Genomic DNA, 18,676 nt, shown 5'->3' with positions numbered 1-18,676 from the left:
ATCTTATCTAATATAAGGTACTTATTAATTATAATAATAAAATAATATAAGAAGTATATTATAAAAAGATTCTTAATGGGGTAATTAAGAAGTAAATTAATAAGAGCTATACCTTTATCCTTAAAGAAGATAATAATAGCGGCTATAGGCCTAATACTTAAAACCTTATATAGGCTTAGAAAGAGAAATATAGTTTAAATTATTTCTTTAATTACCTTAGTAGCCCTAATTTAAGCCCTATAGAGAATACCTAGTCTATATTAAAGTAATATATTAGAAAATATGCTTATTAGGATCCTAAGACCTTTGTAAGCCTTATATAAGAGGGTTAAGATAGCCTTATATAAGAGACTATTAATAAATAGATTAGATCAATCCTAAAGAAGCTCTATAATATAAAGGAATTATATAGGAAAATAACTAGCTAGTAGCTAACTAAATTAATATTTTAATTTGCCTTTAATTTAGTCATAAAATTAACCCTTTTAGCGATATTAATTAAGGGGGTAACCAGGGCCCGATTTTAGTATGCTATTTTTTTCTTAGACCACTAGCCACCTTGGGCACTAAGCTGAACAAGGGCCCACTTGGGCGGGGACGCGTGATCAACAGGCCCACAGGTTACTTTTCGAGATAAAAGGAAGGGCGTCTATGATTGCCCGGCAGTGCCACCCACCAGTTCCCACGGCATTTCCCGAGAATAGGTGCTAGGCCCCATGGGGCATAATAGAGCGCACCGCGCGCATAAGCCTCAAAATGTGACGGCCACGATCTGACACAGCTTCTGTCACTTACCACCCCGGAGACATGGAGTTTAAGAGAACTTCCTGATCCGGAGACAGTACGCCCCGCGCCCGCCGGACCCAAACCCTACCGAGCCCTACCGAACCCTACTAAACCTGCTGCAGGTGCTGGCCCGTCTCAGCGGCGGGCGTCTGGCGTGTAACACCTAGCGCTGACCTATTCTCGTAGAACGAACCAGTGAGTAATCTAAAGGACTATGCTTCTTGAAAAAGTTCTAAGATAAGCGTGCAGACGTGAACCTTAGACGGAGCCCACTTTCCAATGATAAGGCTCCAGGGCGGCACATATTGCTATATTTAGCTATCGCGAAGCCTCGGGCTCTGGCTGACCCTCCCATATCCCGGTATATTCCCTCTGTCTTATTACTTTCGTCTAGAGAACGAGATGACAGTGGGGTCTTGGCACAGGGTTGTACATGTCGCTAAATGACATAGGTATGACTTTGGGGGCGGCGGCGACATCGAAGCCGTTTGAGCCGCTGCGAGTGCTGGTGGCTGCTAGCGAGCGCCACGCTGCTGTGTCTGTCGCTCGAGTAGTGTGGCTCCTTGACTCCCTTGGCGACGCCTCGGACCGGGCCGGCGCCGTTGCCGGCTCCGGCATTTGCGCCCCGTCGAGGACGGACCATGTATTAATCACCGGCCGAGAAGCGTCCAGAATGCTTGTTGTCAAGGTGGAAATCTTGGCCTCGCCTTTGCGGTTGGTCATGTTCGATTTGGTGCTTCCTCTGGGCGCGGAAGGCCTGATCTGCAGCATGGTGTTACTTTGGCAATAAACTCGCGCCATCGTCTTCGGTCTCTGGCACCCTGGTCCCCGTCCCGCTGGATCTTCTTCGCTAACGCATATCGCGGCTATTCTTTTCCTTGGCACCTTTAGCAACACAGCATATCCCTGAGTCCCGAGATGCTCTCTACTACGGCCTCCTGCTTCGCCACCAGCGCCTGCGTTAACGCCTGCAGACCAAACTCGTCCTTCGTATTCCCTTCCCCATCTTCCATTGTGCCGGACGCGTCGGCGATATTCTCGGGCAGTGCCCGCTCCGTGAGCTGGATCACTTCATCGATCAGCCCCTCCGCCGCGCCCAGCGCCATGGAGATGGAGTGCATCTGCAGGGGTCTCAGCCGGTCATTGTTCTGCTCCTTGAGCAGCAGTGACCCGAGCCGCACAGGCGGGAACAAAAACGCGCACAGCGCGTTCCTGTTGGTCACCTGCGCGAGCATCCCCTGCAGCCGCCCTAGGAGATCGTGCAGCAGCGAGGCCAGGCGAAGGACGGTGCTAATGAGAAAGAGCGCGGTGGGCATGTCGCGCTCGCATGTCTGGTTGGGGTGGAGCAGCGAACGTAGGGCGAGTCCGAGCCGCAGGGCGGCTTCAACAGGTCCTTCGGGGAAGGCGGCAAATGTCGTGTCGCTGCTGCTGCTGGCCCGCCTGCTGATCTCGCCCGTAGGGCGGACATGTGTGTATCTCATCGGGGCCGCCAGGAACTGCAATAGGCTGTCTTGCTGTGAGAGCATTTGTGCGTGGAGGTCCATCAGAGCTTGCATGTATGATGCTGAGGGAAGTCTTGACAGTTCTGGAGACCGACTCTCGCTGCCGCTACCCCTTATCTTGTGCATCGTGCTTAGGCCGCTGGTTGATGTAACTCCATCTTGGAGCGTTTCTGAGAGGCCGGGGCGCATACTGTGGCTGGAGGCGCTGGGATTGCTTAATGTTGGCGCGAGAGATGTGTGCAGTGTAACGGCGCGCATCGAGTCCGGTCCAACGTCGTGGACAAGCGGTTCCCATAACAGGTCGGAGAGGCCGTCGCCGCTGGGGGCCATGGATACCGATATCAGGTCCAGAAGTGCGTTGGATGTGTCGGTGTTCATGTCATGTGTTTGTTGCTGATGCAAGTCGTGGGTCGTGTCAGTCGTCATGTTGTTTGATGACACTGCCGTCGCCGGAAGGCTCAGGGTGTCTTCTTCCATAGGCTTTGGTGTCGATGGCGGCCCGCTTGATCCTCGCCTTGCTTGCTGCTGGCCAACACGACCACCTCGACGAGATGGTCGAGGATGGCAATCGGAAATGCTGCGCGGGTGCAACGCCGACACCGCACCTCGCCGGGCGCCCTGCGACAGCGAACCTTTGAGGCATGACACCTCTCACAAGCTGGTAGTTGATCTTGAACGTCTGGACTGTTCTTGTCGTGGTTCATGATGCACTTTTCTGCTCAAGGTCCAGTGCCTAGTAGCGTCTGGACCTGATGAGATATGTTTCGTGGAGTCGGGCTAACGCTATAATCAGTATGGTTACCTCCTTGGGATACAATCTCAACACCAACAGGACAGGGGTGCCGGAAAATAAACCGTAGCTCGGCAGGCACTGGAGACAGTCAAAAGGTATCTTGTGACGTCTGAACCTGTGGGGGCTCAGAGGAGTGGTCGATTTATGTAAGTAAGTGGACTAGGTTGGCAACACTGAGCGATGCGTCACCAGTCGGGTGCAGTGTTCAGGGAATTGGAACATTAGATGCGTTGACTGTTGTTATTGATAGCTGAAGAGCTGTAAGGTAATGAGAGAGGTGAAGCGATGCTTATTATATAGTAGAGTGTGCTGTGACACTGGCCCTCGACTACGACCCTACATATTGAAGGATTATGCAGTCTGACACATTGCCAACGACCGCGAGAGCGACATAGCATCCGCCACGAGGCTCGGCCCCGAGAAAGCTCGCTGATTCTAAATCAAAAACCACTGTCTATTGTAAGCAAACACGAATAGGACCGTGCGTCGGGGGGAAAGTGTGTCTGCCCCAACATTCTGCAACGCATATATATCATAATTCCTATTCAACCACCACGTCAGATATAGAAACCTGTATTACAGTCCTATATGTAGTATTATTGAAGAGATTTTGAGAGGGGCTACCTAATGGTTTATTTTTTCTGGTATCTGACGTTGTTGTTAGTTTGGAATTGGTGGAATTGTATATTTTGATGTCAATTTTGGGGGTGATGCGGCAAATTCTGTAAATTATAAGCGACCGGAATATTGGTGTTTGGGTCAGGCTGAACCAGCGTTTTTTTATAAATTAAGTGCCAAGCTAAGGAAAATGGAAAGTGCTGATTCCAGCATACCCATGCATCGTTTCAGGCGCGGCACAGTGGGATGCGGGATGGGTGGTTAAAGTCCTGCGCATTGAATCTCTTTTTTGCGCCTCTCATGGACATATTACTCAGCTCAGATAAGCTCGGATTCCCGATGTCCTAGGATGGATCCCCGACTTTAGGAAATACTTGGAATTGTGGAGTATTCTCACCTTGCCGCGCATAGCGAAAATCGAGTAGGGACGTTTATCCGAACATTGATAGGACGACATAGGCGAGCTGACACTGTGTATGCCTTGGACTACCTAATCATGTAAGGTGACATAAGGGCACGGCAGCCGAGACCGGACAAAATAACACCACGGATCAAGGAATTGATGTCGACACTTTAAAGACACACGAAAAGTCCCGACTTGGGTGGATCACAAACAGTCATCCACAACGCCCCTACCACAACGTCATCGAGACGGACTTAGGAAATTACATCACACTCACAAGATTACACATGTTCGTCACCATGGCCGGACCCGGAGCATCGCCTGCCCCCTCGCCCGACCACCTCGACGCTCTCGCAGCCAAGCTTACCCAAGCAGCCAATGCCCTCCGCCAAAAGAGCACTTCTCCCAATGGCAACGGCGCGGCGAAGGAGAGCCTGAGCACCGCCGCCGAGGCGCAGAAGGCAGGCGTCGCGGCGCTGCGCGGCATGACGTCGCCCAAGGAGCGCTTCCTGGACCTGATGCTGATCCCCCCTGCCATGGGCGTGCTGCGTGTCTTCCTGCACTGGGGCGCGCTCGAGCGCATCCCGCGCGACTGCATCACGCCAATCTCGTACGCACAGCTCGCCGACGAGCTGGGAGCCGAAGTCGAGCTTGTCCGTGAGTTGATCAGCGAACTGGGGATGTACTAGCAGGACTCAAAGTTGACTCGTGCGTCGCAGGACGCCTTGCATGGGTGCTCGTCGCGGCGGGCTTCCTCAAGCAGATTGGAGATGACGAGGTGGTCAACACGCCGAACGCGGTGATGCTGATTGGAAACGTGACTTTGAGGGGGGTTTTGGACGTGGTTGCTGAGTGAGTCCCTTTGGATTCTCTACCTCGTGCGGCTCTCGTGCTAATCAACCTGAAGACAAGTGAGGGCGGCGATGGTCCCAAGTACTTCGAGCGCTACGGCCGGATCGAACCAACCCAGCAGCGCGGCAGCCCGTGGACATTTGCCCGGGGGCAGCCCGACAAGACCATCTGGGAGATCATATCGGCGGATCCGGAGGAGGTCGAGGTCTTCGCCAAGTCCGTGCGCGCCAGCTCTAGATTCTACCCCATGCTTAGCCCGTATGATTTCTCCTGGATCGTTGAGAAATCCGTCGAGGACCAGAGCCGGCCCCTAGTCGTCGATCTCGCGGGTAGTGACGGCGAGTCCTTGCTGTCAATCTTGCGGAACACACCCGGCTTGCCGGCTGAGCGGTGCGTGCTGCAGGACTTGCCGCATGTGCTGGAGGATAACGCGAAGATGCGGCAGGAGGAGGAGATCAAGGCGTTGCAGAAGGTGCCGATCGACATTTTCAAGGATGAGCCTGTCAAAGGTAAGCTTATATGGGATTACCTATATCAGACGCTACGAAATGAGACTGACATACCTTACTCTCATTAGGAGCCCTTGTCTACCGGATCCGCCGTACCTTGCACGACTATGCCGATGCGGACGTGCTTCAGGTACTACGGCTGATCCACAACTCCATGGCGTCTGACAGTCGGCTGTTGATCGTCGAGTGTATCATGACTAACCCGCCAACACCCATGGCCGCCGCCGTGGACTTGTTCATGTGTATTACCGCAGGAAAGGAGCGTACCATTGAGATGTTTGAAAACCTGGCTGCTGATGCCGGTCTGCGTATCACGAATGTTGTTCCTGGGGAAACTAGCGAGATGGGAGTGTTAGAGTGTATGAAGATATAAGGGTGGGTACCTAGAGGTTAGGTAGATAGATAGCAATTTGTTCTGATACCTTATCATCTAGTATGAGAGAAATGTTAGAGCATGTCTCTGGTGGTTGGACTTATGGCAGTAAAAGGTCACTGGTGATAAAAGCACAAGTACAAAACGACGGCATGATGATGTGTACGATTGTCCACATTGTGTGAAGATATTGTCTAACCTATGAAGATGAGTGAAGAAAAGCGCGGCGTGCTAAGAAGCGTCTCTCAAGAATAACAAACTATACCCGAGGGACGTCCGGGCCCCTCTAGTGTTCTCTCGGTGTCCAATGGCCTATGGTTAACATTATGTGCTCGCGATTGCATCTTTCTTCCCCTCATTTGCGTGCGTGACACTGGACAGGCAGTCAGGCAGAGATAGACACCAGGAGCTTGGCATAGCAGAGAAATCAACGTATACTATGTTACCTTATCACTGTCTCAGGAACCAAGTCGGGTCTGTAGAGATCCTGAAGCGACGAAGAATTGCTATTTACTACAAGTGACCATCTAGTCTTCTACCTTGATCAGGCCCACATCGCCGCGCTCCAGTATCGCCGAGAATCCATCAATAACCTGGCCTGTAAAGTCCACTAGGCCCTTGTTGTTCCGGTTTGTGTTGCGGTGCAACACACGATGGCTCATGCGCTTCAAGATGTCGACTTCCTCAGGCGTCATCTTCTGGAGCGTCTCGGGCGCCCTCTGCGCAGCCTGGACGACCTTCTCCGTCATCAACTTCTCCTGCTCGGGCGTGACTTCAAACGATTCAAGCGCGAAGTTGACCGACTCCACCGCCTTGTTCTGCACCGACGCATCTGACTCGTGAGTGTCGGCCACACCCTGGATGACGGGCTGAATGGCCTTGAAGGCGGTGTCGAAGCCGTCCTCGGAGTTGCTAGTGATGAGCTCTTCATGCTTGAGGCGCAGCTGGCGCTGCACTGCCATGACAATGAGGAGCAGGCGGGTGTAGTTCTCGGCGACCTTGGTGGCGTGCCATTTCGCAGCGGCGCCCTCATCCGCCTGTCCACGACGCGACGCCTGAATCGATACAGCGGCTGCGAGACCGTTGTTCAGAGCCAGGTGCACGCCTGACGAGAAGTACGGGTCGACGAACGCAGCGGCGTCGCCGGCGACGCGGAAGTACGGCCCCGCGTAGGCCGATGCGCTGTACGACCAGTCCGACGCTTGCTTGACATCGGCTACGATCTCTGCATTCGACAGCATCTCGCTGATCTGCGGCGCAAGCTTGAGATACTCGCGGTAGAACTCCTGGCCAGACAGCCCAAGCTCCTTCTTCTTGGCCAGGAAAAGGTCCTGGCGGGCCACAATGCCGACTGACAATGTGCCGTTGTGCAGCGGGATAGCCCAGACCCAGCCACTCGCGTCATCGAGGTTCTCGAAGAAGGGCGAGTTCTCGTTGTGCTTGCCAACGTTGAAGCGCTTCGCGCCCTTCCAGTAGGTCCACTGGGCGAGGTTCTTCAGGCCTTCGTTGAACTTGCGATTCTTCAGGTACTTTGTGCACATGATCCCGTTGCGTCCGCTGGCGTCGATAAGGTAGTCGAACTTGATGTTGCCCCTGGTTCCGTCTTTGCGCGACCAGTCGGCCGATACGGGACGGCCTGGGTTGGCCAGGTGCGAACCCTCGCCCATCTCGAAATCGGGGAGGGGCTCGAAGTTGATGCTGTCCACTTTCGTGCCATCGAATGTCTTGGCTCCGTTGTTCGCGGCGTGCTTGAACAACAGCTCGTCTGCCTCGGACCGGATGACGTTCCATGAGTGACCGCCGGGGCCGAGCGCCTCGGAGAAGTCGGTGACTGTGTGCGGTTCAACCATAATCAGCCATCTTGTCCTGCCTCCTCTCTGCAGTTCATGGAACAAAAACAGTCGCAGTTGGGGAAAACTAACACGCCTCCCTCTTGTCTGTGATCTTGAATGTGGCGCCGAATTTCTTTTCGAAGCCGTGCTTGTCGAAGGCCTCCTCGGCATCAATGAGGCGCAAGAGGAACCGTATCGCTGCCAGCATACTCTCACCGATGTGGTATCTTTAAATTTTGAAGATTAGTTCATCCCCTTGTCCTTGAATGATGTGGTGATTTGACGTACCTGGGGAACTTATCGGCATCGACAAGCACGACGTCGACGCCCTCGCGAGCGAGCACGCAGGCGGCGTACGATCCCGCCGGCCCGGCGCCCACAATGAGAACAGAAGTTTGCGAGGGAACAGACATAGTGATGGTCGTGTATTCAATGCTGCGGTGTGACAAAAATGCAAAATGGGTGTTGCATGCTCTACTGCCAACGGTGTTTCCATACATTTAAGTGTATGTAAGCCAAGGTGTCGACAACAGACAGCGAACCCGGCATCGGGGTCGTCCGCTGCCCATCTGCTCATCTCTCGGCTGTAGAGCTGATGTCCGTTTTCGAGATTCCGTGTTCCTGATTCGGACTTTCGAGCGACTGCCAGGCTGCGACCGGACGTCACCCCCTCTCGGATTACCGAGCTGACAGTGACCGCATATTTGGAACACCTCCGCAGAACCGAAGCAGGCTGGCTCTTTTACCATGCTACCTTCTACTCGAAGACGATTCCAACAGCAGTCCATGATTCAGGTTGACATAGATTGAACTCTAGCAGTTTGTCAAGTCACCGTTGCGCAACCCATCCAATCACACAATTACTACAGCGAGGGCAAGCAACACTCGCCAGCCATCGCCATGCAGTTGACTCTGACTCTACTGCCCGTGGCTCTTGCCGCGGCAGTGGCCTACTTCATCGCTTTCCAGGTGACAGTGTATCGAAGGCGCCGCTCCCATGGCTGCAAGCCGGCGCCCCATGCCATGGCATGGGATCCCATCTTTGGGCTGAAGCACGCCACCGCGCTGCACAAGGCCATTCGCAACCACTGCAACCTGGAGTACTTCGACAAAATGTTCAAGAGCTACGGCAACACTTTCGAAGTGGGTCTCCTGGGTAACCTCATGCACGTCACCTGCGACCCGGAGAACATCAAGGCCATCTTGGCAACCAAGTTTGCCGACTGGTAAGTCGTAACATTCTCTCCTCCTACGTGATGATGTCCACTAACGGGCATTTCCAGGGACATGGGCCCCCGTCGTCGCTGGGCGACCTTCGAGTTCGTCGGCGTCGGCATCTTCGCCGCCGACGGGCAGGACTGGGTGCACGCCCGCACCGCCGCCCGGCCTCAGCTCGCCCGGTCCTACTTCGCCGACACGGCCGTCTGGGAGAAGCACCTCCAGATCTGGTTCGAGTCCCTGCGCGGCCAGAACCCCCCTGGCTCGCTCGTCGAGCTCCAGGAGTGGACGCAGCGCTTCATGGTCGACGTCGGCACCGAGATGCTGTCCGGGCGTCCGCTCGACGTGCTCACCGAGGAGCGTGCCCACGTCGGCCGCCGCTTCTTGTGGGCGCTCGACAGGGCTAACACTATGATCTCGGAGCGTCTCCGTGCCGGTAAGATGTCCTTCCTTGTGCGCGATGGCCAGCTCCAGGAGGCGCGTCGCGTGCTCCATGAGGGCGTCGACCCCTTCGTTATGGAGGCTATTCGTGACCATAAGGAGGGATCTTACGTGGAGGATGACAACAAGTACACTGTTCCCCGCGCTTTGGCTGCCGAGGGCGTGCCGCTGGAGCAGATCCGTGATCACGTTCTCAACCTGCGTAAGTCTTTCTCCGGTGCATGCACCATTGGTCCTGGTCTCTGCCTTGTCATGATTGTGATACTAACGATGCACGAATCCAGTCCTGGCAGCGGTTGGCTCTGAGGCTTCCCTGATTAGCACACTCTTCTTCGTCATGGCCAGGTACCCTGAAGTGCAGGAGAAGCTCCGCCAGGAGATGTCCAATACACTGGAGGGAGACCGTATGCCCACCTACGATGACGTCAGGAACATGAAGTACCTGAACTGGGTCATCAAGGAGGTGCTTCGTGTGTATCCTCCCGTTCCCCAGAACCTTCGCGTGGCCAACAAGGACACCATCCTTCCCGTGGGCGGTGGTCCGGACGGACGATCTCCCGTCTTCATCCCCAAAGGCCACGAGTGCTCTTTCTCGTCCTACTCGCTTCATCGACGCGAAGACTTGTGGGGCAAGGATTCCCTTGACTTCAGGCCTGAGCGTTGGGAGAAGGAGAGGCCGACGTGGAGCTACATCCCGTTCAGTGGTGGTCCTCGCATCTGTCTCGGTAAGTAAATATTTTCTTCCACCCCTATGTTTCCCAAGGCGTGGGCAAAAGAAGGAATATTCGCTGACTTGAATGTGTTATGTGATATGTAGGCCAGCAACTTGCACTGGTCGGGGCTGGATACGTCCTCCTTCGCTTCATGCAGCAGTACCCGACGTTCAAGGGGCCTCAGCCAATCCAAGAGTGGGAGGAGAAGCTTAACATCACCTGCTTCGTCAACAACGGTGTGTGGGTAAACATAGGCTGAGTCACTTAACGGTACTTTATATTGGCAAAGGTGGTAAAGGTAGGGGAAAGGTTAAGCAGGTAAATTGAAAGGAGCTAGTATCTTTTTAATAAAGGGGGTGGCTTGTGTTTTATAGCCTGATGACGAATTTGAGTCAGTATGTGGCTTACGTAGAGAAAGAAGGGCCTATCCAGATATCGTTAGCCGCTCGCGTCGTTCCTTCTAGAAGGGTTCTACAAACATCACGTGATCGAAACTGCGGGGATTTATCTCCCATTTCGATCTGGCCAGCCCCACGAAGGAAACCCTTTCCTTCTCTCTTCAACTCGGCTGGTCACCGAGTTCGAGGAAGTTGTTTATTTATTTATCTAGAAACGCTAGGCTCTCTTCCCCGCCGAAACCACCTAATCGAGCCCAATTCTGCGAAGTAGCTTCTGGCCGTGTGATGTCAGTAGAGGCACACTCTGGCGTCATCACTCTGTTCAGGTATGTGCATAATATGTTGTGTACACGTATTCCGCATGTTACGTGTATCTTACATGTTCGCTGCCTAGTCCGAATCATCATCCACGGGGTGGCATCGCCGCAAAAAGGACATTTCTATCGCCATACCCGGCCCAAAAGCCACTGCCACCACATCATCCTTGCCTCCCTCAGCCTTCCTCAGTGTGTCCAAAACAATCAAAACCGTGGGGCTCGATGAGTTTCCGCGCGTCTTGTAGACGTGCTTGGTCGCAAACAGCTGCTCCTCGGTCAGGCCCATCGAATCCTGCACCCCTCTGATAATGGCCTTGCCGCCGGGATGCAGAGCCCAGTCAAGGTTGGCGGCTGTCGCATCCGAGAGCCTGACTCTGTCGCGAAACGCAGGCAGCATCTTCGAAAACATGGGTTTCACCGCCGCGGCTGCCGCCGTCGCCACCGTGCGTGTCAGGGTGATCCGATAGCCCGACGGAACAAGGTCCCAGCCCATCTCCTGCATTGAGTCTGGAATGGCCGCATTGTCCCAATCCATGAGCTGGAAGATAGGGCCTCGTCCGCTTTCTGGAAGTCCAGCATCGTTGCACAGTACAAATGCACCCGCACCGTCCGAGAAGAGAGCTGCCGCGATGCTGATATCCTCTGGGCTTGTGCTGGCCTCAGCATCAGCCAGTTCTTGCCTCGCATTGGTGGTGCACAGCTCGCACGCAAAAGCTAGGATCCGCGCTGGTTTGTGCTGTGCTGTTGCGGCGAGGGCGACCTGAGCAGCATTGCGCATGATGGACAGGCCGCCCGCGCATCCCACACCAGCGAGGAGTACGCGTTGTACCTCGGGCCCGAGACCAAGTCTGTTTGCCACAATCAAGTCGACGCCCGGGTTGCCATAGCAAGTCGTGGTGCAAGCGACGACATGAGTGATCTCGGACAAGTCACCACCCCATTCCTTCAGCGCCTTGCGACAGGCTCGCGCACACAGATCGACGCCCGCCTTGTACCAAATCGCATTCAGATCAGTGATTGTCGGCATTTCAGGACGATGTAGGAGGGGACTCGAGCTCATGTCCTGGACACTCGGTCGCTGGTCGATGCCGGAAGTTCGGTTGACTTGCAGCAACTTCTTGAGCCTGAACAATGACGTTGGGATGTCAGTCACTTCCAGATTACAATCATTCCTCTTTTGCCTTCATTCAGCTGAACATCTGGGCTTTGGTGGCAAGTGCATCTTACCCAGGTGCTTCGACGTCGTAGAAGCGCGTGGCCAGCTCTTCCAGCCGTTCAGGTCCACAAAGATAAGCCCCATACTGGTGACCTAGGCCCATGATCCAAAGTCCAGGGTGCGCACGTGGCGCGTGTGTACCGTTGGTTCCATTGCCGTTCGTGATGGCCATCTTGTTGTTGTGTCCAAGTCTGGTGCCGTGTGCGCTGCAGGTTATTGTGTTGTTCGCGGGGGTGGTACGCAGCTTTTCTCGACCGGACTGGCTTTCAACATGAAACTACCCAACCCCGCCCAACCTGATATCTACAGCAGGCATCGATTTAGAGACCCGGGTATCATCTTTGTCGCGCTTGATTCCCGGAACACCGATATGCGATCGGCTGTCAGCTACGGGCTCGGTGTCAGCACGCGGCTGAGTGATGTTAGGAGCCCCGAGACCTACCGTCTTATCTCGGTAATCCGACTTCAACCTCGCCCTAAGAATTCCGCTCCTGCGCAATAGGCACCCCACGTCGGTAGATGCCGGCTAAGTGGACAATGATACGGAATTCCTGACCGATCCTAGGATGGTGGGTAGGGGGTAGTCTTAGGTGAGATAATCAACTGATTCCCATCGTGACTTAAGCTCATAACTGGCCCATGATGAGCCCTTTTGACTCGAGTAAACATTGCAATCTATGAGCTTTATTAGGTCCGCAAGCGTCACGTCTCACCGAGGGACGCACAACTTAATTCAACATTACGGACCATACCCATCTTTGTATTATTTGCTGGTGTACTTTTGACGATCATCATGGAATTTTCTAGTCAGCCAAACGGCCACTCACGGTACACGAACGGCCACACCAACGGCCAATCGGAGTACACCAATGGCTACACCAATGGCCATACCAATGGACACACCAATGGGCGCACAAAAGGCTATGCCAATGGCCATCCCAGCGCTTCCATCGGGAAGCCTCTGTATGAGCCCATCGCCATTTGCGGCATGGGAATGAGACTCCCGGGCTCAATCAACGACTCCCAAGCCTTCTGGGACCTGTTGCAGAACAAGCGCAACGGACGATGCAAGGTGCCCAAGGAGCGTTACGACGTCGACACTTGGTTTGGCCCTGGAAAGTCCGGCCACGTCGCCTCCAAGTTTGGCTATTTCCTCGACCATGTCGACCTAGCCAAGATGGACACGTCCTTCTGGTCGGCGACCAAGGACGAGTGCGCTTCCATGGATCCGCAGCAACGACTCCTGCTCGAGGTTGCGTACGAGGCGTTGCAGACAGCCGGACAGAAGTCGTCAGAGCTGCGCGGTCGCAAGATCGGTGTCTTTGTCGGCAGCTTCGAGGGCGACTGGCTGGAGTTGGACCAGCGCGACGTCGAGAACTTCAGTCGCCATCGTCAGTCCGGCTCGGGCGACTACATGGCAGCAAACCGCATCCACTATGAATTCGGCTTTATGGGTCCCAGGTAAGATGACGACCGAGGTCTTTCCAAGCCACTGAAGCGTCATTGGCGAGTCCACGAGAGACTCAGCTGACTTTGGCACAGCGAGACACAACACACGTGAATACATGGACACCTTCACTGGGACCCGAATCTATATGGCACCTGAATTTCTCAACCGGCCATTGCGATATACCAATAAGGTCGACCTATTCTCCCTTGGCCTGGTTGCTTTGCAGTGTCTGACGAAGTGGGATCCCCAATCAGACAAAGCATGGGCCTCTGGACCTTTGGATCGCCATGAACACGAGCAGTGGATGCGTGATGTGGTCATTCCATGCGTTGCTGATGCACCGTCCTCGTTCAAACCATGGCTGACTGGGATGCTGCGCAGACGACCAAGACAGAGACGGTCGGCTGACAAGTCTTTGAGTTACTTGTGGCAAACTGGGAATGGTCTTGCACAAGTCGAGCCGAGCCTCGGGGAAGACATGGGGAAAGCTGGCCCCTCCGAAGGAACCCATGCTCAAGCACGCGAACAGATTGCGTCCAAGAGGAAGAAGCGGCCGGCCTCAACGTTGAGTGAAATCAGCTCTAGTCTTCGGCGGATTCGAGACCAACCAGCTCGACTCTCCCAAGCTAAATCTGCCAGCCGTTAACCTCAAGGTTCCTCGTTTGCAATGTCATCATCACCCTACTCGGCTCCCACGCCACGTGATGATAATGAAGGTTTTGATGAATCTGATGAACCTGATGAGTCTACGTACGAAGATGATACGAATCTTCAGGACGACTGGAGAGAAAGTGATGATGAGCCTGAGGATTTCACTTGAATGTCTTGCATTTCGACTAAATCATCACTCCCAGGAAGAAGTGGGCATTCTATTCTTCTCCTGTGATGGCTATCATCATGGATGCTCGTGCTATGAATGCAATGGAACTCTGGCACAAGGATCGATACTTGTTTCGGCCAAAGTCTCTAACGGAGAAGTTAACCCTAACCCTCCCTAGGCTGACCTTATGGGCGCTGCCCTCGCGCGGTCTCTGGGTCTGCATTCAACGCAGGTATATGCTCCTATAAGTAGAAACTTAGCTGCGGTCCTCAGTGTGTACCAGAATTCCAGACTGAAAAGAAGAGAGGAAGGGTTACTCCGCCGCCGGCCGAACATAACAAGGGCACGCATGCGGCGTGGCCTGGCGATCCGCGTCTTCATGTTGCGTGCTGCCTGATTACCACGAGTCACAGTCAGCGCCGGAAAATCCGAACGTGTATTGTCTCTGTCTATCTCTTTTCATCGGCCTCATGCGCTCCCCCATCATTAGTGCACCCTACACCATGTCGAATTCGCAGCCGTAGTTGAGCATGTCATCAGCAGCAACACCTGCACGAGCAACCTTGCAATGTCCCGCCTTGAAGTTCGTATGCGAAACTAACTATAGTAGGTGATGGAGGATATGGAGAGCCCTTGGCGCCGCTCAAACACTAGGTCGGCCTATATGTGTTCACTGGCCAGCTGATCATCTTTCCGGGTGTCTCATCCGCATGGAAAACGAGCAGGCCGTCGTCTTTGGCAGCTCTGGCAGCAAGACTGCTCCTCTGGGCTCGGCCGCGGCCCTCTTTCATAGTCACGAGCTTGGTTCTCTAGCTTATCGTTCTTTGTTTGGCATATTTAAAGCCGATTTTCCCGCGCAGAATTCCCTTAGTTAGCATCAACTTCCTCCCTAGCTTTCATCCTGGAAATTCCAATTTTTCCACCCCCTCTGTAGGGTTGTCCTAAACATCACGTTTTCTCCGTTAGGTTTTTTTTCCCCTAGTCTCACGCCTTAGACTTAGATGACAAAAAGAGGTGATTTCTCCGTAGAAAATTCCATGAGGGATTACAGTCTAAGAGAACACAAGACAAGGTTTGTTATAGTGTATCATCTCTAAATTGAGGGGGCTTTCCTTTACCTCGTCACCTTGTCTCTCCCAGGTTTAATACATATTTCGGCCAGCAAAACTATGCTCCCCGCCTCAATCTGTCACTTAGACGGGGCCATCGCACTCGTTCTGTAGAAAAGACCAATCTTAGACGGCTCATAAAAGTCCTCTATCTGCGCTTCCCAGCATCGCCTTTTAACCTAGGGAATAGGTTTCTGAACATGCTCCTCTCTGATTAAGTGGCAAAAGAGAAGCTGGTAACTCTTCCGGCGATGCCCCAAGATTAGTCAATCGAGGCCACCATGCGCTATTTACTGATATGCTTCGTCACCTTGCCCTGATCTGTATAGGGCACTGCTCCTTGCTTTATGATCCTGCAAAAGCCGATTACTCTGGTTGTCAAGTTGTAGCCAGCAAAAAGTCCATTTTTCCAATCAAAACTTCCCGGGTCTTGTCTAGCCTGGGGAACACTTGCACACCAAAACCCATTTTCTCCGTGAAACATCTTATACCAAAATTAACAATGTTTATCGGCGAATACATCAAGCCTCTTTTTCTTGAAGAGTTGGTTTTCTATCGAAGCCGCATTAAACATTGCTCTTCATTCTGTTGCTGCAGGTCTCGGTATGGTGTGTACGTGTATCTCTGGCCAAACTCGAACAGATGACATAGTAGCTTGTGCCGTGTCTAATGATTGCAATTGAATGCCAGTAATGTGTTTCTATTTCCTTTCGGGGCCACTATATTTTCTGTATATCAACTAGAGATAGGATAAGATAGACAGTGTGCAAAAGATGAGTTAAACTCAAGAGCCAAGCACAGACTCGAGGCTGTATGAATACTGCTCTCCGGTAGAGCCGAGAGGACTACTTGTGTCGATATGGGGCCATGATCCGTCCCAAAGGGATTAAGCCTGTAGCTTAGCTCATCCCCGTGCATCGGTACCGGGGCACAATGAGCCGTCGAAGCTGCTCGCAGCGCATCCTCGATGGCCTGACATCAGCCTGTTCTCTTTCCCAAGGTCCCCCACCCCATCCTCCGGATCTTTTACTCACTCGCTGGCTGCCGCATTGTATGCGGTTAAGTCAGCGTTTGTCCGTACGGGCGTTACACTTGGCCGGCGTAACTTCTCCTGGATCAACATGACCCGCATGGGCCATTCTGCCGACCTTGTCAAGTCAGTCAGCATATCAGATCAACAGGTATGGAAGGCAAAGGTACACCTCTTCAGCGAGTGGATTTCTGACTCACCCTAGCATAGCGGCCTGGACCGCCTTGCCCGACTCCTCGAGCCCCTTTGTTCACATCTGGAGCACGCCAGTCAGCCGGGTCAGAATATCTCGCAATAAGAATTTTCGGCGCTTGCTAGGTATTTAGTTGCAAGGTTTGGCTTTGGTAACATAAACTCTGCATTTGGTCAGAACCTTGAGTCTCTTGCCATCCAAAGACGCAGTGTTATCGCCCCTTTCGGCCACCTTGTCGCCTGGTAAGTAATTGGGTGATGCAGCGTACAGATACTACCTCAAAATTCCTTTTAGGTATGATAGAGATGGCCTTCCTATCATCAGCGGTCTCAAGAACGCCGTGAGAGCAAGGTATTCCCTACTATTCATCGAGAGACCGCCGTTGTCACTGGTTTAGTTATGATGAGCATAATGACGAAATTTTGGATGAAAGGATACTCACTGTCAGCATAGCCATCCGGCAAGGGTATCTTAGAGAGTAGGGAGTCCCCTTGCTCACCTGGAGCAGAGCCGCGGCTTCACTTCCATCTTGTGAGAGTGTGGTGTAGGGTATGGGTAGCAGAGAAAGGTGCTCGCAAGAGTTTCGGTCGATATGCTGAGAATAATATGGAATCCTGGCAAATGATTGGGGATGAATCTTTATACTTAGTTATGCTTTCGTTGTCTGTGTGGTCCATTCAAGGTGGGCTGCCAAGAACTTGTCGTCTCGCAAACGGTGTTGGTTGCTTACTCAGGGCTCTCAGTGACCACCGGAACAAGTCCAAGGGCCGATAATAGCATCATGTCAGCCGCCACAGTGGCATTCTCGGAACAGGTGAGGCTACAGATGGGAGAAGCCAGGAGAAGGAGCATAGCCAAGTGATCCGTCCAACCAGCCCAGATGAGGCAAGGTTTGAGGAATTTCCAAGCTTGATACACGGGTCGAGACTCAGATCTATGAGATTCAGTTGATCTAGCTGCGTTAAGGGGCGTCCACATAGGAATAAGAGAGATAACTACCCAAGGCACGAGTGTCTATTAACTAGGTATAAGACTCACTTTTATCGGGCTGTTATCGGGGAGACCCTCCATCTTGCTTGTTATGACTTCGGTCCGTAACAAATTCCAAGATTTCTCCACCAGTTTTATATCTGAGCTTCAAGTCATTGACCTCGCAAGGTGTCGGGTACGTTACGCGACGAGTCATTACACGACACCGACGCGTTTTTCGGGTATGTTTCGGCTAACTGTTGAACAGCCCCGTTGCCCAAGGAAATTTCACAAACCCAAAGAAAAGCGAGTGCATAAACTGTGCATCAACATCCCCCTTTTGTCTCAGGATAATTCCGCCATGACCAGGGTCTTAGTCATTGAACTAAAGTCGCGCTTTGTGCAGGCAAGAGCCTGCACTAACAATAACAAGCAGCAAATGCTTGCCTGTCCTCTGGGCACTGTTTCAACCGTGGAGCAGCACAGGTGGTAGATTAAAGCCCAGCACTCTATATTTGATTGGGCAATGCCGTTTTCCCGGAGAGAGTCGATGTATCTTTTTCACTGGAACCGGTGCTGCACTTGTTCCTTGACTCTCAAGACCTTGTATCATGCTCCATGCTGCGTTCCTGTGATGGTTGGCTTATAAGGTGGTCAAGCACTTTAACATTTGGGGTCACGATAACCCACGACGTCATGTGTCTACCCCGAGACCCTTCCAATGCCAAATCCCGATGTTTCAATATATATATATATGTTTTCGGAAGATAGATGCCTTCACTCAAGATGATTTCCAGCACGCATACCTACCACATATCTTGACATCTGATAATCCCGGGTTTTCTGAACATGATTCCGACGGAGCAACCACTTCCCGTAGCTCTGTAGGGTAGCCCACAAACATCCCGTATTTTCCGACAAGAATAACCCAACCAAGCCAATTTTTTTTACGTATGCGGTTCTCGGCCTGAAATTCCTTCTTTCCAATGCAAATTTTATACCTTTGAAACAGAAACGAGGCGAATGCGAAGATCAAAGGCCTATTCACACTCTAAGCCATTTCTTGAAGTATGCATGCATCTCAGTGGTGGAACTCGAAAATTAAATCATGCGTCATGAAATAAAAAGGGAATT

At 52.7% G+C, this 18,676-nt stretch overlaps 6 protein-coding genes across 6 annotated transcripts; 3 read left to right on the top strand and 3 right to left on the bottom strand.

Annotated features, from left to right (window-relative positions):
• Nucleotides 1–1,176: 1,176 nt before the first annotated feature.
• Nucleotides 1,177–2,714, bottom strand: LRP88_02247 (uncharacterized protein; the record flags this gene model as incomplete). Its single annotated transcript, XM_083238914.1, has 2 exons — nt 1,177–1,548; nt 1,716–2,714. The coding sequence occupies 2 exons, from the start codon at nt 2,712–2,714 to the stop codon at nt 1,177–1,179; spliced, it is 1,371 nt and encodes a 456-aa protein (XP_083105509.1).
• Nucleotides 2,715–4,401: 1,687 nt separating this feature from the next.
• On the top strand, nt 4,402–5,836 carry LRP88_02246 (uncharacterized protein; the record flags this gene model as incomplete). Its single annotated transcript, XM_083238913.1, has 5 exons — nt 4,402–4,759; nt 4,822–4,954; nt 5,010–5,028; nt 5,076–5,463; nt 5,532–5,836. 5 exons carry the CDS (start codon nt 4,402–4,404, stop codon nt 5,834–5,836), a joined length of 1,203 nt encoding a protein of 400 aa, XP_083105508.1.
• Nucleotides 5,837–6,363: 527 nt separating this feature from the next.
• Nucleotides 6,364–8,081, bottom strand: LRP88_02245 (NAD(P)/FAD-dependent oxidoreductase; the record flags this gene model as incomplete). Its single annotated transcript, XM_083238912.1, has 3 exons — nt 6,364–7,667; nt 7,759–7,895; nt 7,957–8,081. The coding sequence occupies 3 exons, from the start codon at nt 8,079–8,081 to the stop codon at nt 6,364–6,366; spliced, it is 1,566 nt and encodes a 521-aa protein (XP_083105507.1).
• Nucleotides 8,082–8,568: 487 nt separating this feature from the next.
• Nucleotides 8,569–10,299, top strand: LRP88_02244 (cytochrome P450; the record flags this gene model as incomplete). The annotated part of the gene is made up of 4 exons (XM_083238911.1): nt 8,569–8,894; nt 8,952–9,529; nt 9,612–10,052; nt 10,145–10,299. 4 exons carry the CDS (start codon nt 8,569–8,571, stop codon nt 10,297–10,299), a joined length of 1,500 nt encoding a protein of 499 aa, XP_083105506.1.
• A 529-nt stretch (nt 10,300–10,828) lies between these two features.
• Nucleotides 10,829–12,143, bottom strand: LRP88_02243 (uncharacterized protein; the record flags this gene model as incomplete). Its single annotated transcript, XM_083238910.1, has 2 exons — nt 10,829–11,879; nt 11,983–12,143. The coding sequence occupies 2 exons, from the start codon at nt 12,141–12,143 to the stop codon at nt 10,829–10,831; spliced, it is 1,212 nt and encodes a 403-aa protein (XP_083105505.1).
• Nucleotides 12,144–12,242: 99 nt separating this feature from the next.
• On the top strand, nt 12,243–13,436 carry LRP88_02242 (beta-ketoacyl [acyl carrier protein] synthase domain-containing protein; the record flags this gene model as incomplete). The annotated part of the gene is made up of 2 exons (XM_083238909.1): nt 12,243–12,425; nt 12,783–13,436. The coding sequence occupies 2 exons, from the start codon at nt 12,243–12,245 to the stop codon at nt 13,434–13,436; spliced, it is 837 nt and encodes a 278-aa protein (XP_083105504.1).
• Nucleotides 13,437–18,676: the final 5,240 nt, after the last annotated feature.

The sequence above is a fragment of the Fusarium phalaenopsidis genome (assembly GCF_050370095.1).
Source record: "Fusarium phalaenopsidis strain FUZ10S chromosome Unknown contig_32284, whole genome shotgun sequence".
Classification (NCBI taxonomy): Eukaryota; Fungi; Ascomycota; class Sordariomycetes; order Hypocreales; family Nectriaceae; genus Fusarium; species Fusarium phalaenopsidis.
Note: the sequence above shows the minus strand (reverse complement) of the source record. Positions and strands in the feature narration are given on the sequence as shown.